We start from the raw sequence: 18484 nt of genomic DNA on the forward strand, positions 1-18484 counted from the left end.
ACCCCTAGTACCAAACCTGTACGACATCCTGCACATTTCTCCATACTGAAAACTTTGCCGTCGATTACTCTAACGCTACCTTCTTCTGTAACGTCAGTGCAGGTAGGTCACACCTATGGATACGTTTTTTCCGTGCGTCGACAGGTTTTTCAATTAGTTCATGGTCTCTCACACCCCTCACACCAATCAACTGTAAAGCCTCTGAAGTCAAAGTTGAAATGACATGGCATTGCGGAAGATTGCTATTGTTGTACTTCATGTTAAATTTCAAACTTGCATCAACACACGTATTTGGGTGTAGGCACTTCCCATCAGTCTCATTGTTGTTTTGCCTACACTCATGTTGACGTGTTTGACCCCCTTACCCATGTCACAAGGATAATGTTATCTTCTCACAGTCATCAATCGCACCACATGCTGACCTGATGCCATCCTCATACAAGATGTAACATCTTCTTTATGTACCGTTGCCTTATTTTCTTGATGGCTTGCAAAATTCGGCATCCTAGAGCATATTACTTCTGACAAGGATGCCACTATCATCTTTCAATTGTGGACATCATTACAATTGTCAAAATAAAAAATTTATCAAGTCGAACTAAGATTTTATACAAGATAAAGAAGCAAAACCCTTTAACCATGGCTTTAAATTGTAATTGTTGTTAATCCAATAAAGTTGCAGTGCTTCTATTGTGAGATCAAGGTCTACCTGGATGTTTAAAGAGTTCTTACCACCTTCAAATAAAATTCACGCTCTCATATTATGTCCCATTTTAGGAACAATTCTAATATCAAATAATTAGAATCCGTGAACTGTCTGACTAGTAAAAGAGCATTTTTACTCTAATGCCTCATACAGCTACATCTATATTTTCACCCTTAGTTCAACTTGAACTTCCATCGACCTTAATTTGTGTTTCTTCTCACATAGACGTCAATCAACTAACTCTTCCATACCATCTGTACAAACACCAACGAATAAAGCGATTTTTCTAAGTGCTTTTCTCGTTGCTGCATGCTGCATATATACATGCATATATTGTATATACATAAATACTTTATATGTACATGCATATGTATACTTATAAAAACAACAAATGTAGCTGTTTTTATTACAATGTGGTACAAAAGCCACAGACATGTCAGTAGTCATGTCTGGAGTTTGGCAATTTTCATTATCACGCTGGCCACTGCGGTTTAGTGATGGTAGGAGAATTTAGTCTGCTTACTAACAGCAAACCAACCTATTATGAGTAGCCCTGAATAGTACACCTTTGCTAATCATGGTGATACACAAACCCTTTCACCCTGTTATGGTATCCCCACTCACGAAGGGATGTGTAAACTTATATGCACCTATATATATATATATATATATATATATATATATATATATATATATATAAATATGTGTATACATATATAATCTTATACTTATATATATATATATATATATATATATATATATATATATATATATATATATATATATATATATATATATATGCAAAGTATTTATTCATACATATATTTGCACAACACACACACACACATATATATATATATATATATATATATATATATATATATATATATATATATATATATATATATATATATATATATACTGCATATATATATATATATATATATATATATATATATATATATATATATATATATATATGTATGTATGTATGTATGTACATATGCATATATACATATACTAACATATACATATCATATGCTTACGTACATACGTAGATGCATACATGCATACATACTTATAATTTAGTCTGCTTACTAACAGCAAACCAACCTATTATGAGTAGCCCTGAATAGTACACCTTTGCTAATCATGGTGATACACAAACCCTTTCACCCTGTTATGGTATCCCCACTCACGAAGGGATGTGTAAACATATATATATATATATATATATATATATATATATATATATATATATATATATATATATATATAAATATGTGTGTATACATATATAATCTTATACTTATATATATATATATATATATATATATATATATATATATATATATATATATATATATATGCAAAGTATTTATTCATACATATATTTGCACAACACACACACATATATATATATATATATATATATATATATATATATATATATATATATATACTGCATATATATATATATATATATATATATATATATATATATATATATATATATATATGTATGTATGTATGTATGTACATATGCATATATACATATACTAACATATACATATCATATGCTTACGTACATACGTAGATGCATACATGCATACATACTTATAATGTATATACACATATGTGAATACAAATATGTATATACATATATAATTGTGTATATTTGTATGCATTTATATGCATAATATAAGAGTGGTTCAGAAGTAGGCGAACAGTATATGATAACATTTATTTTGAAATTACGTATACATGCAATTATATTTGCCAACACAATTATTGCATTGACCATTAGATTTTATTGTGAACTAAAAGACACTTGCAATAGTATAACCGATAAATAAACCTATTTCACATATTGTCCACCTACTTTAGGACCACTCTATATAGACATATATATATATATATATATATATATATATATATATATATATATATATATACTATATATATATATATATATATATATATATATATATATATATATATATATATATATATATATATATATATATATATATGTATATATATGTGTGTGTATGTATATATATATATATATATATATATATATATATATATGTGTGTGTGTATGTATATATATATATGTGTGTGTCATCCTCTCTCTCTCTCTCTCTCTCTCTCTCTCTCTCTCTCTCTCTCTCTCTCTCTCTCTCTCTCTCTCTCTCTCTCTCTCTCTCTATGGTTTCAGACATCCTTCCAGGGACTACTGGCATTCATTTTCCCAAGAACGGTCGAATAAACCTGAAAAACTCAGTTTCCTTGTGGATGATTAAAACGCATCTCCTCGAGGACATCACAATCAATTGAGAGCTTTCCAAATATTACTGGCATGAGTTTCCATTACGTCATCCTTCCATGAATAAATAGCCATGAAAGAGTTAAATCGAGCCAAGTCATCTTGGTCAACAGAGTTCTATTCCTAGTGGCGCCATCAACTTTGGCTTAGGTAGAGGAGACGTAGAAATTCACAATTCTTGTTCATATATCCCAGAACTACATGACAGCCCTAATAGCTTCATTATGCGGTTTTTTTGGACTTAGTAAAACAAAATTTCTATTTCTATTTCCATCTCTCTCTCTCTCTCTCTCTCTCTCTCTCTCTCTCTCTCTCTCTCTCTCTCTCTCTCTCTCTCTCTCTCTCTTTCCTGTGTGTCTTTAATAGGTTTTCCCAGCTCGGAGGAGGTTTTCCTGGAATATTGGTCCTGTTTGTAGATTGCTTGAGTTTTTGGGATTAGCCAAAAGGTAAATGTGCGTATTTTCACTGAAAAAAATGTCGTAATTTTCATTATATCTATATTACAAAATAATACACAGATTAAAGTTTAATCGTTAAAGAATAATGTAATGATCAAAACAAACCCAGACGATGCAAGTGGAAATGTAAACAGCTCACTAATCAGAATTACATGCAAAACATCATTTCTTAGGAAGTACGTGATTATTGACAACAGTAACAACCCTAATGACATAATGGTGGTAATCTAATGTTTTAAAACTGTTTTTCTCCTCAAATCAATCCTTCGTTATATTTCCAACAAAGCAAGAAAAAATCTCCTGGAGCTCAAAAATAATAACTGTAAATATTAGTAGATGCTCAAGTTACTTTAAACGCTATGATTATCCACTAATCATCTATTTACAAATGTGTTATTGATGAACTTAGAATAGAAATACAAGAAGGGGACCATTTTCATGTGTGCAGAGCATTCTTTTTCAATTGAAGCCTCGAAATGAAGTGTTCTTATGTTATTGGCAAATGCCGTATAGATTAATTCAATTATAGGATCTCTTGTGTTAGTTCAAGCTGAGCACACTTGGTTAAAATGCACTAATTGAACAAGGTAATAATGTAATAGTAAAAACATATATGTATACAGATAAATTCCTTTGTTCATAAACAAAATGATAAACCTACAGATACTTAAATATCTGGATAAAAGGAAAAAAAAAATTAAAACAAGAGGGAAATCTACAAGACACGATTTTTATACAGGCGGTAATGTGACGGATGTCAAAACATATTTAAAAAGTTAAATATTTGGACTATATATAACTAAATGTAACACTAAATCAACTGAAAAATACCATAAGTTGTATAGGCTAATAAAAATTCCCGGCAGAAAAAAATTGAAGTATGGTTAAAAAAAAGGGAAGAATTATAAGGCTAAATACAAAAATCGAGTGAAAATCTGTGAATGGAATAATTTTTTTTCTATCTATCTAAATGCAAAAGATAACTGTATGAATGCCCAATACAATAGCAGAAAAATTCGCATAAGTATGTTGATGTGAGATAAACTTTGAGAAAATGAAAAGTGCTTCAGGTACCCATACTAGATCAATGCAAATTTTAACTAATTTTAACCCATTGCATTATCAGGTTTGATTTAAGGAACAACTTTACTGAGAATTCGTTGACGTCACATTACATGGACTTTACAGGAACACCATATTTGCGAGTAAAGCGTACAGGTCAAACCCTGCTAAACTTGCCGCCTCATCCCCTATTGAACGATTAAACACCACCTGCAACATGGCATCCGAAACGTCAACAATGAGGTCCTGAAACGCTGGTATATATAGATATCCAACAAGGGCAGTCTGTCCTTGGCGCCGGTTTGCAGTCCAAAAACGTAACTCGCACGCTGACCTGGGAGCATCTGAATTTTCATCAGCCGGTCTACAAGATATCTAGATTTCCACATCTCCCAGATTTCATTGTCGTCTTCAGATATTTTTTTTAAGTTGAAGCCAACCTAGGCCAGTATGTTTCGTATTTTTTTAGACAATTTTAATGATGTATTTATTGATTATCCATACATGAATATATTCACATGATATATACAAAATATATATGTACTGTATGTATGTATATATATATATATATATATATATATATATATATATATATATATATATATATATATATATATATATACATATACATATATATATATACATATATATATATATATATATATATATATATATATATATATATATGTATAATATATGTATATTTATATATATTCACATAATATTTATATTATATGAAATACATATATACATGCATATATCCATACACATATTAATCAAATGCTATATCACTTTATTATCAAATATTTTAAGCTAGAACTTTTCTAGTTTTCTATATCTTTTCTTGTCTTCAATGATAGTTTAGAACAAAAATTTAAAAAAAAAAAGGATTACTTTCCCTTCAAGATTATATCCATGGCGACAAGTAATATATATATATATATATATATATATATATATATATATATATATATATATATATATATATATATATAGTTTATATATAATATATATATATGTATATATACAGTATATATATATATATATATATATATATATATATATATATATATATATATATATATATATATATGTATATATTGTATATATACATATATACTGTGTATATATATGTATATATATATATATATGCATATATATACATATATATATGCATATATATATATATATATATATATATATATATATATATATATATATATATATATATATATATATATACAGTAATATTCATATGTTCTTTGTGTGTGAATACTCATTATGGTTATGAATAAGGATGTTACTCTTCAATCCCTCAATAGCTTTGGACAATAAGTAAGGAAAAAGAAATATTAAATATCAGCATAAACAATCTAACTCAAATTTAACTTTAATGAGGTTTCTTTTCAGTCAAAAGCTATGAAACTTTAAATAGATCTCTTCTGTAGCAGTCAATATATTTCTTTTTAGCTTTTGCTCACATAATAAAATGTTCCAAAACGATTTTCTTTAATCCAAATCTTTCTTAAAACTAACGGACTCTTAATTACAGGTAAATCATGAAGGAGTGCATCCTGTTCTTACTAGCCACCGGTGCCCTTGTAGAAGCATATGCTGGTCCTTCTCAGTACGGAGGGGGAGGGCTTGGAGGAGGTTATGGGGGTGGAGGAGGTTTTGGTGGTGGTGGTGGGTATGGCGGAGGAGGTGGTTCCGGAGGAGGTTTCGGTGGTGGAGGAGGGTTTGGTGGAGGAGGAGGTTCTGGAGGAGGATATGGTGGAGGAGGAGGATTTGGGGGTGGAGGAAGCTCTGGGGGTGGTTATAGCGGAGGAGGAGGGTTTGGTGGTGGAGGAAGTTCTGGGGGTGGATATGGTGGAGGAAGTTCTGGGGGTGGATATGGTGGAGGAGGAGGAATAGGATTGGGAGGGGCCGGAAGATTTGGTGGCCAAGGAGGCGCTGGAGGAGGATATGGTGGGGGAGGTGGAAGTGGATTAGGAGGAGGTTACAGTGGAGGTGGAGGCTTAGGGGCTGGAGCAGGAGGATATGGGGGAGTAGGAGCTACTGCAGTAAGATCTACTGCAGTAGGAGCTACTGCAGTAGGCAGCGGTTATGGCACAGGTTCTTCATTTAGTACAGCTTACGCTGATGGAGGCTATGGCGGGGTAAAGCCCGGCACAGCATATGCATACAGCAACCGGGGAAAAAGATCCCCCAATAATTGTGATTCCTCTGCCAATTGTCAGGATTCCAAAGATGATTCCGTGCCGTCTACAACTTGTGGACCTACAAGCAACTGCCAGGTACCAAAAGATATTGTAGCACCTCCAAGAAATTGTGGTCCCACGAGCAACTGCTATGTCCCTCAGAGAGACCGACAAAAACGATCAGATTCAAAGCACCCTTTTCGGTTTTTTCTGCCCTAAGTTACCCCTGACTACAGGAACAAGAGATTTGGGCTGTGGACCTTGTGGTGAACCAGGGAGTATTTTAGGAGGTCTCTGTGCTTTAAGAGGATTTCTGGAAGGTAATTTAAGGATATATTCAGATTCTGAATCACCTGGATATTTAGGAGAAGCATCAGGTGGACACTCAGAATATGGTTCAAGCAGATTTTCATCAAGTGAATCAAATGGATATTCTGCAGATAAATTTTCAGGTATTGGATCGGGTGGACATATAGATGGTTCGACAGGATATTCAGCAGGGGAATCAGGTGTTTATATAGGGGATGGATCAACTGGAAATTTGGCGGGCAAATCAAGTGGATCAGCATACAGCGCATCTGATGAATATTTAGGAAGTACTTCCTCAGCAGGTGAATTAAGTGGATATCCATCAGACAGATCAGGCGAATATTCAAGAGGTGGATCTGGAGGATATTTTGGTGGGTTAAGCACTGGAACTACAAGTGACACTTGGATTGACAATGCAGGAAGCATAACAAGAGGCTATGATGACTTTGCTGACGCCTCCAGATTTAGGGGCGGCTCTTGGACAGGCTCTAGTTTCAGTTCAGGAGGTCTACTCAAGAGGCCTGGCAATGGCCGTTTAATAGGGTGTCTCACAAACAAACCAGGGGAATGTCGAGGGGCGTCGACTGCTTATCAAAATAGAGGCAGCGGAGGTGATTATGAAAGTGGTGGCTACAATCCTGGTAGTCCCGTTTTTCAAGGTCCTGCAGATCCACAAGTTTATCAGACAGATATACGAAGTAATATTCCTCCTTAACCAGATTGTAAAACGAATCATGATTTTCGACTATCACTTCATTGAATATAGTTTTTTGTAAACAAAAAAGTAACTTGAAGGAATGTTTTTTTTTTTTTTTTTTTTTTATTTTCTATGGAAGCAGTCATCACTCCCAAGTCGAGTATTTATATTCCTAATATCTGAATATATCTCGATAATCAGTTTCTTGAAATAAACTACGAAAAGGATGTCTTCCAGTTCATAGAATTTCCAAGTGATATTCACCATTTTATCTTTGATGATGTGTTCTGAATTTGATGTTCATTGGCCTAGTAGTTTTATTAGATAATTTATAAATAAACTTTAACAATATTTCCTTATTCCATTATATTAATCATGAGATTCTGTAATATGTTTTTAAGATTATGGTAAAATATATTGATAAAGATAACTTCGGTGTTTATGATCCTAGTACTGTAAAATTTAGGAATCTGGGTCCGTGGACAAATAATCTATGAACAGTGTATTAGTTTAGGCATTATGTAAAATATGTCAAATTAAAATCAATTCATAAGAAATAAAGATAATTTTAAAGTAATTATATCTTTTAATATCTAAATTGAAATCTGTTTTAAAGGTATAATCTATAATATTGATAGCCCATGGAGAATTATGCTTTATTCTTCAGCTACATATTTTGAAATTACCTGTAGTGACAAAATCTTGACATTTACGTCTAGAATAAGTTACTTCCGAGATAGGAATATAAATAATGATAGCTGAACTGATGTAAAACATTCTGAGTCAATTGCATGAAATAAAGAAACGCCGTGTGATAATTTCTTCATTAAAGTTAAGAGAACTAAAAAAGCTCAATATGCAAAATCAGTCGTACTCATAAAGTACTAATGGAGATTCAGTATACTTTGAGGGTGCTGTTAATACTGCTTGGAATCTATGAGCTATTGCTAATACAATACAAATGGATAGACTAAACACAAATAAATATCATCTGAGTTAATTATAGAAACAAAAGCCAAATGAAAAGTAAATGAAAATAAACATTAGAAACTGTTTTTTTTCTAAATTGTTCTGGATCTATGAAGTTGGGCTACATAGCCCGGTGTTTGGGCCTGTGAGGCCATTCGGCACCCAAATGCAATTGGGAACAACTCTACAGTTACACTATGAAGTTTGAATTACGAGGATGGACAGCAATATGCATGAAAGAAAGGGGAAATGAAAGTGAAGTAGAAGGATATAGAGTGATTGCAGCTATGAACATAAGAAACGCTGCAAAGATGCCTTGTGAGGTGCACTGGAGGCCCTACCTCGAACGGATGGTTTATCTTCTTAAACTTGAAGAGATTGATTAACTCTAGATCATCTATACAGACTAAGGACTGTGCAACACTGAAATTCTCAAGTATTAAGAAAACGAAGTGAAAGGAAGACATATATCTAGGTTTTATGAAGCGTTTGTCGTTAAGCCAAAGATGATCCTCATAATAAAAGAGGTTGAACAATAAAAGGGAAGAGAAAAAATGGGGACAAAGGAAAATTATTTCTTATTTCGATAGTGAAGGTGCGTGCAAAGATGGACGACGTGATGCTGATGGGCATCCTAAGCTGAAAAAAAAAAAAAAAAAATCTTTTGCACTAGAAGCCCATCTTTGATTTGGTACATGAAGGATGAATATTCTATTAATTTTTATCTTATTCTTTCCTAGAATTACTCCTAACGTTGTAAACTGTATATATATATATATATATATATATATATATATATATATATATATATATATATATATATATATATATATATATATATATATATATATATATGTATATATATATATACATATATATATATATATATATGAATATATATATATATATATATATATATATATATATATATATATATGTATATATATATATGAATATATATATATATATATATATATATATATATATATATATATATATATATATATATATATATATATATATATGCGTGTACATGTAGGCATGTGTGTGTATTTATTTGCATCATCATCAACCGTTGCTAGTCCACTTCAGGACAAAGACCTCAGACTTCTCAAGAAGGTTTAATACCTGGAGGTGCCCTATTCCCGAATTTGTGAAGCCGGCCTGCGTGTGGGACAAATAGCTCACTTGGCTGCGGCGTAACCTACCAAAGCAAGGTAGCTCACGATGTTTAATAAAGTGGAGATATCACTGATAGCTCAGTTCAACTAGAATAATCGTTTTGGAAGGACCTTAGCTCTCATATTATCGCTTAAAGGATGCCTAGTTCGTGTTCTGCATATGGATGCACTCAAAGACTCCTTGAATCCATAGGTTAAAAATCATCTGTATGTAATATGTACCCTATACCTTTTGATATATTTTAAAGCCTGAAGAGAGAAAACCATCTCATGAATAATTAAACGAACCCTTTATAATAATTCAATTTTGATTTTTCTAATATTCAGTATAAAGACAGCTAGTACAAATATATAAATTGTACTCGAAAACAAGAAGTAAACGATTTAATTTAATAATTTACTTGATACGTTTATCTCCCTCATTCACTTTGGACACAATGCCCGTGCATCGTGCAATGAGTGGTGATATTAAGATGAGTATCATATTTGGATAATATAGTAGAATTCATTTTTTTGCTTTCAGCTGTTAAACACTCATTATATTATGTAAAAAAAATTACAGTAGCAATTATGAAATAGCCATATAATGAGGTATCATACATTCCTCCTATGATTTAATGGCTCAGGAATTGACAAGAATCATTTCAGCGGCCACTAGTTGAATTCCCTTTCATGAGTACATCTAGACATCTTATATTAATCTGATAATTGTTGTTTGTAGCTGTTTGATAGGATAAGATTCTGTCCTCCCCTACCATAGTTGAGTATTTCTATCATGTCTTCATTCCTTGAATGAAGGTGTATTTGTTTTTTTTTCCCTGTATGTTGTATTGATGGAATATTTTGTAAATATATCTGTGTTAATATGGAATTATAATTTCCTTATGATGAAAAGATGATAAAGTCAGAATTTTTAAGGGTAAGGCTATGACGGTGGCTTCGAGGATTTGTATAGGGAAAGTGACCAATGTTATCTCCAGGTATTAAACCACCTTGCAGACATCTCCTTCCACACGCGTCCGTTTATGATATTTCTATACCAGTCTATACCCACATTTATATTTTGCTCGTCAATCAATCATCATCTCTTCCTACCCCAGCTGCGTTTGCTAGAGATTTAAGGACCCATTCTGTTATTTCACTTGTCCATCTACTATCTGTTATTATCACGATATGTACAATATATACATATATGTACACACACACACACACACACACACACACACATATATATATATATATATATATATATATATATATATATATATATATATATATGTATATATATAAATATATATATATATGTATACATATATATATATATATATATATATATATATATATATATTCATATACATATATATAAAAGTATATATAGAATATGTATACAATGTATATTGATTATATATATATATATATATATATATATATATATATATATATATATGTATATATGTGTATATATATATATACATATACTGTATATATATATATATACAGATACTGTATATATATATATATATATATATATATATATATATATATATATATATATATATATATATATATATATATATATACAAAGTATACATATATATACAACTGTAAGCACACGCATATATATATTTCTTGCCCATCTACCATCTGTTATTCTCACTATATGTATGTACATATATGTACAATATATACATTCTCACACATATATATACATATATATATATATATATATATATATATATATATATATATATATATATATATATATATATGTATATATGTATATATGTGTGTATATATATGTATATATATGTGTGTGTATGAATTATTATTATTATTATCATTATTATTATTATTATTATTATTATTATTATTATTATTATTATTACCAGCTAGGCTACAATACTAGTTGGAAAAGCAGGAAACTATAAGCCTAAGGATTCCAACAAGGATAAATAACCAAGTGAAAAAAGGAAATAAGGCAATAGATAAACTGCAGGAGAAGTTTTGAACGATTAATACAAAATACCTTAAGATCAGTAACAACATTAAAATTTATCTTTAATATATAAACTATGAGGCGAGACTTATGTCAGCCTGTTCAACATAAGATCATTTGCTATAAATTTGAACTTCTGAAGTTTCACCGATTCAAATACCTGATTAGGATGATCCTTCCACAATCTCTTCATAGCTGAAATAAAACTTCTATAATACTGTGTGGTGTTGAGCCTTATGATGGAGAAGCATGACTTAGAATTACCTGCATACATAGTACTACGCAGCCTACAGAATGATACAGTCTGGGTAAATCCTTATGCAAAGGATGGTTGGAATTATGAAAAATCTTATGTAACGTACATAACGAGCTAATTGAACGATAGTTCTTGGGGTCTATTAAGATGAGAATCAGCACCTGAAGTCCAGACAGGAGAACAATACTTGAAACAAGGTAGAATGAAAGAATTAAAACGCCTCTACAGAATAGACTGATCAGCGAAAATCTTAGAAGACTTTCTTATTATGCCATTATTTTGTGCATTTAAAGAAGAATTAGACCAAATGTGTTTCTTGAAAATAAATTTGCAATTTGCAATCAAGAATTACACCTAAAATGTTAAGAGAGTTGTAGGGATTTAAGTAAACATTATTAATGCAGAGATCTAGATGTTGACAAGTAACTGACCTCGACCTACTTACAGTCATATTTTGAATTTAGTTAGGGGTCAACTTCATGCCTCATAATTTGTACCAAGCATCAATTTTAGTTAGATCTTTATTAAGGGACTCAGCAAGCCCAGATCTACATTCAGGAGATGGAATTGATGTAAGGAGATTAACATCATCTGCATCTGCAACGAGCTTGTTTTCTAAGACAAACCAAATATCATGTGTATATAGTATGAAAAGTAATGGCCCAAGAACACTATCTTAAGGAACACCAGATATCACACTCCCATATTCACTATGGTACCCATCAACAACAACTCTTTGCAACCAATTACTCAAAAATTCAATAAAAATGCTAAGAAAAAACCCACCTACTCCCAACTAATTTAGTTTGAAAACAAGGGCCTCAAGATCAACGCAGTCAAAGGCAGCATTAAATTTAAGGCCAATCATATGAACTTCCTGACGACAATCAAGGGATTTCTGTACAGCATTGGAAACTTGCGAACTAGGGAACAAACGATTACCTTCAACATAACTATTTAAACATTTTGCCAAAATACATTTAAAAACTTTAGATGATATTGGAGTTATTGAAACTGGGCGGCAATCAGTTACCACCAACACTTATACCTCATGGAGTAACATTACCAATTCTCCAACAAGTACTAAAAGAACCTCTTCTTACTAACTTGCAGAAAATAACAGACAACTTAGGAGCTAAGAAATCAACAGTCTTTATAAAAAAAAAAACAAAGCACATGTACCATTTGGGTCTATACCTCCATAATCATCAAGGTGCAAAAAACTTCAAACTAGTAAGTTTAGCCCCAGGAAAACAGGAGTGTGGAAAATAAAGTTTCTCATTATTCTACATACAGTCAAACATATCAGCCAAAAGAGTTGCTTTTTCCGTTGGACAGTAAGTAACAGCCACCTAGTTTAAGTAAAGGAGGAATTGTTAAGTCTATACCAAAGATTGCAGATTTAAAGGGAGCCCAACACTTATGTTCCTGTGTTGTAACAGAAAGGGTTTCTATTATGGTTAAATTGTATTCTTTTCAGTTGAAGCATAAACAGTTCTTAGCTGAGTGTAGTTATTCAAAGTCAAATCTGACCAGTTACCCTTCCAAAGATGATAGGCCTCCTGCTTCTCCAAATCCCCATGACCACAATCATTATTGAACTAAGGTTTGTCTTTCACTCGGTATTTTAGAATACGAGAAGGGATGTGCCTATCAATTATGATGTCCAGATTCTCATTCAAGAGAATAACTGGCTCAGTACTTTTATACAATTATGACTTATTCGAATTCAAGAGATTACTGAAAATGCTCTTCCAATCTGATTAGAATTTTATATATACCTTACATGAGTATGATACATCAGGCATAGGCTGCTCAGTTTTAATTACTAGCGAAATTAAGGTATGATCAGACGTCTCAACTGGCAAACCAACCTCATTTGTTATAATACCATGGGGGTCACAGTATGCTAGGACCAAGCAGTTACCAGACCTGTAAGTAACTTTCCTTATAATATGCTCACAGTCTGATTCAGAGGCAAAGTCCAAAGATCTTATGTCAGGCGATCATTAAGAGAGACCGAATTTAACCACTCCCAATCTGTGAGTATTGAAATCACCAACGGGAACAAAAGGCATTTCTATCGTCTTCTTCTATCTTAGTCATAATGGTAAGAAGATAATCGATGATAAACCTAGAACGGGCACTCGGTGGAGCGCATACCTTCGCACCACCACATAACAAGATAAGCAATTGAATTATGTACATTTTAGCACTAGTTTCATGCAAATCAGATAAAAATTGAGCACGATATAGCAATAGGACGTTTTTGACCTTTTATGACCTTGACCATTGACCTCATCACTCCCAGAATCTAATCAAATTGTCCTTGGATCATGGCCAGTTATTCCACAGAATTTCATGATATTTGCCTACGATATAGCAAAGATATTTTTTACCGTTTTGTGACCTTGACTTTGATTATGTTGTATATCACAAGATAGTCAATTGAATTATACACATTTTTGCACCAGTGTCATGCAAATCCGTTAAAAATTGCTACTATATAGCAAAATGACGTTTTTTACCTTGACCTTTGACCCAATCAGTCTCAAATCATAAGATAGGCTATTGAATTGTGCACATTTTGGCACTAGTTTCATGCAAATCAAGTACAAATTGGCCATGATATAGTAAAAAGACGCTTTTCACCTTTTCGTTACCTTGACATTCACCTGGTCCTTTAGCCCAATCACCCTCAAAACCTAATCCAATTATCTTTGGATCATGTCTAATTATCTCACCATATTTCATGAGGTTCGGTCAATTAGTTTTGAGTTATGTGAATCACAAACACACGGACATACAAACAAATAAATAAAAGCCTATCAAATCATAACCTTCGGCGAAGGTAATCATTTAAGTTTGAGTTCCGGTACATCGAACACAAATAGAAGTTTTTAGGCCTGCCACAAACTTTTATGACCTGAATCTCATGACATCGATATTCATAGCAGGATTTATGAGAAGCAGGGTTGGAAACTCGTTTCAAAATTATTGGTTTCTTAAAACCTGTAATAAAGAGCTCAGATGAGAGCCTCATTTGAGATACCAAATTTTTTCAACATGAATAGAATTTCATATCTAGAGGAAACTGCAAATTCTTGAAGACTGTCATGGAGTCCACGAATATTGCAATACAGAAGACGACACTGGCAAAGTCTAGGACGTGCTGGACCCGGATTTTGCTCAATATCTCCAGACAGAATAAAAATTAAAAACAATATAAAAAGTTTCATCATACTTAAAGACAAACTTATCAATAACTTAACATGTATGCATACATATATCTATATATATATATATATATATATATATATATATATATATATATATATATATATATATATATATACATATATATATATATATATATATATATATATATATATATATATATATATATATATATATATACATATATATATAGTATATATGCAATATATAATATGTAAGTATATAGAGGACACATATGTATAATATATATGCATGTCTATTGTAATAAATGTTTTGTATGTGTTTGTGTGCATGCATATACACCTATATTTGCATATAAAAAAACACGCACACACACACACATATATATATATATATATATATATATATATATATATATATATATATATATATATATATATTAATATATATATATATATTTATATATATATATAAATATATATATATATATATATATATATATATATATATATATATATATATATATATATATATATATATAGGCATATATAAAGTCAGTCATAAATTTGTATATAGTTATAAATAAATGTATACATACATGAACATATATATACACTGTACAGTACATATACGCTATATATCATCATCATCAACATCAGCCATTGATAGCCCATTGTAGGACAAAGGCCTCAGACATGACCTACCACCTACATTTGTTTATGGTCTTTCTATCCAGTCTACCCGAAATTTTCTTAGCTCGTCAAATCATCGTCTTCTCTTCTTTCCTCTGCTTCATTTACAATATCTAAGGATCCTTTCTGTTGTTCTTATTATCCATTCATTATCTATCATGTTCAACATATATATATATATACAGTGATACCTCTACATACGATCTTAATTCGTTCCGTGAGCAGCTTCGTATGTTAAAACGATCGTATGTTGGAGCAAATATTCCCAAAAGAATACACTGTAATTTGTTTAATTCGTTCCTCAGCCTAAAAACCCATGATAAATCCTTAATAAATTGCTACACATAATTACACATAACATTAATACAATTGAATAATACAGAAATATCTAAAAAAGAATAATAATAAAGAAATAATAAATAAAAAAGGGGTTTTTATTAACACTTTACCTTAGAAACAGGCCAGCGCAGGTGTAGGAATTGCTACACAGGAGGAGACGGAAGATCAGCGAGGAGGTAGAGACAGCGACTGCGATAACGTACCGTAACTTACTCTAACTTACACTACGTGAACTTTAACCTAACTTAGCTTATTTTTTTTTTTTTCATTTTTATATTTTCTAATTTTTTTTTACATTTTTTTTTTCTATTTTCAATTTGCATCACTTTCACTCGATTCGGTCTTACTTTTCTTTGCTTTACTTTCTTCCTCTTCATCATGATCACTAGACCGTTTCGTAGATTTTCTAAAGAAACTATCGAGAGAAAGTTGCTTGGTACGGCTTTTGAGAATTTTTCTAAAGTGTGTTAAACAAACATCGTCGAACTGCACAACTACACGGCAAACCTTAAGTTTCTGTGGGTGATGCTTATAGATGAAATCAACCACGTGTTAATGATATGCCAACATCTGTTTTATTTCAGCCGAACCTAAGATGTGACCTACCACCTCGATCTCCTCCGACTCACTCAACTGCACTTGGAACTCATCATGCTGCATGGCTTGCAGCTCCTTGAGTTCCTCGGTAGTGAGCTCTTCATGATGCTCATTGACGAGTTCGGTGATGTCATCTTCATCAACCTCCAGACCCATGGACTTGCCAAGGGATACAATCTCTTCGACGTCTTCCTCGACGGCAAGCACAGGTCCAGGCTCTGGGGCAAAACCTTCGAAATCTCTGGGAGCAACAGCATCAGGCCAAAGTTTCTTCCAAGCGGATTTCAGTGTCCAACAAGTTACTCCCTCCCAAGCCTGATCTATGATCTTTAAGCAGTGCACGATATTAAAGTGGCTCCTCCAAAATTCACGCAAAGTTAAGTTGGTGCTTTGCGTGACATTAAAGCACTGCTTAAATAAGTGCTTGGTGTAGAGCATCTTAAAATTAGAGATGACTTGCTGGTCCATGGGCTGGAGGATAGGGGTGGTATTCAGTGGAAGATAAAAACACTTTGATGAATTTGTATTCGTCGATGATATCATCTTCAAGTCCTGGGGGGTGAGGGGGTGCATTATCCAAACAAAGCAAGCACTTCAAAGGCAAATTCCTCTCCTGAAGGTACTTCTTGACAGCAGTGCCGAAAACTACGTTTACCCATTCCACAAAGATATGCCTAGTGACCCAAGCCTTAGAATTAGAACGCCATAGAACTTTTAGCAGGTCTTTATTAATTCTATGTGCTTTAAATACCCTAGGGTTTTCGGAATGGTAAACTAATAACGGATTTATTTTGCAGTCCCCGCTGGCGTTGGCACAAAGCGCAAGAGTCAACCGATCCTTCATAGTCTTATGTCCAGGCATTTTCTTCTCTTCAGCAGTAATGTATGTTCGACTAGGCATCTTTTTCCAAAACAAACTGTTTTCATCACAGTTGAAAACCTGCTGCTCTACGTAGCCTTCCTCCTCCACGATCTTTTCGAACTTTTTAACAAAATCCTTAGCAGCCTTGGTGTCCGAACTTGAAGCCTCTCCATGCCGAACAACTGAATGAATCCCGGTCCGTTTCCTAAATTTCTCGAAACAACCTCGAGACGCCTTGAATTCCTCCGTCGTAGGATCGGCTAAACTCTCCCCCGCGTCACCCCCAAAGCCCGCCGCCTTCAAGTCACAATAGATAGCGCTGGCCTTCTCACAAATGATCATTTCAGAGATCGTATCGCCAACAATCTCCTTGTCCTTTATCCAGATCAACAAAAGGCGTTCCATCTCTTCCAGAGTAGGGCTACGACGTTTAGAAATAATGGTGATCCCCTTCGAAGGTTTCACTGCTTTAATGGCTGCCTTCTGTTTTATGACCGTCGAGATTGTAGACATATTCCGGCCATATTGTTTAGCCAGATCGCTAACACACACCTCGCTAATGCTTTTCTATTATTTCTTGTTTTAGTTCTAATGAAAGCATTGACTTCTTCCTTTTCTCACTACTACTACTT

At 32.5% G+C, this 18484-nt stretch overlaps 1 protein-coding gene across 1 annotated transcript; it reads left to right on the forward strand.

Moving 5' to 3' along the window:
* The first annotated feature begins 6488 nt into the window (after positions 1 to 6488).
* LOC137643290 (keratin, type I cytoskeletal 9-like) lies at positions 6489 to 7880 on the forward strand. Its single transcript, XM_068376132.1, has one exon. It carries the CDS (start codon positions 6908 to 6910, stop codon positions 7778 to 7780), a length of 873 nt encoding a protein of 290 aa, XP_068232233.1. The 5' UTR covers positions 6489 to 6907; the 3' UTR covers positions 7781 to 7880.
* Positions 7881 to 18484: the final 10604 nt, after the last annotated feature.

Source organism: Palaemon carinicauda, chromosome 1 (genome assembly GCF_036898095.1).
Source record: "Palaemon carinicauda isolate YSFRI2023 chromosome 1, ASM3689809v2, whole genome shotgun sequence".
Taxonomy (NCBI): Eukaryota; Metazoa; Arthropoda; class Malacostraca; order Decapoda; family Palaemonidae; genus Palaemon; species Palaemon carinicauda.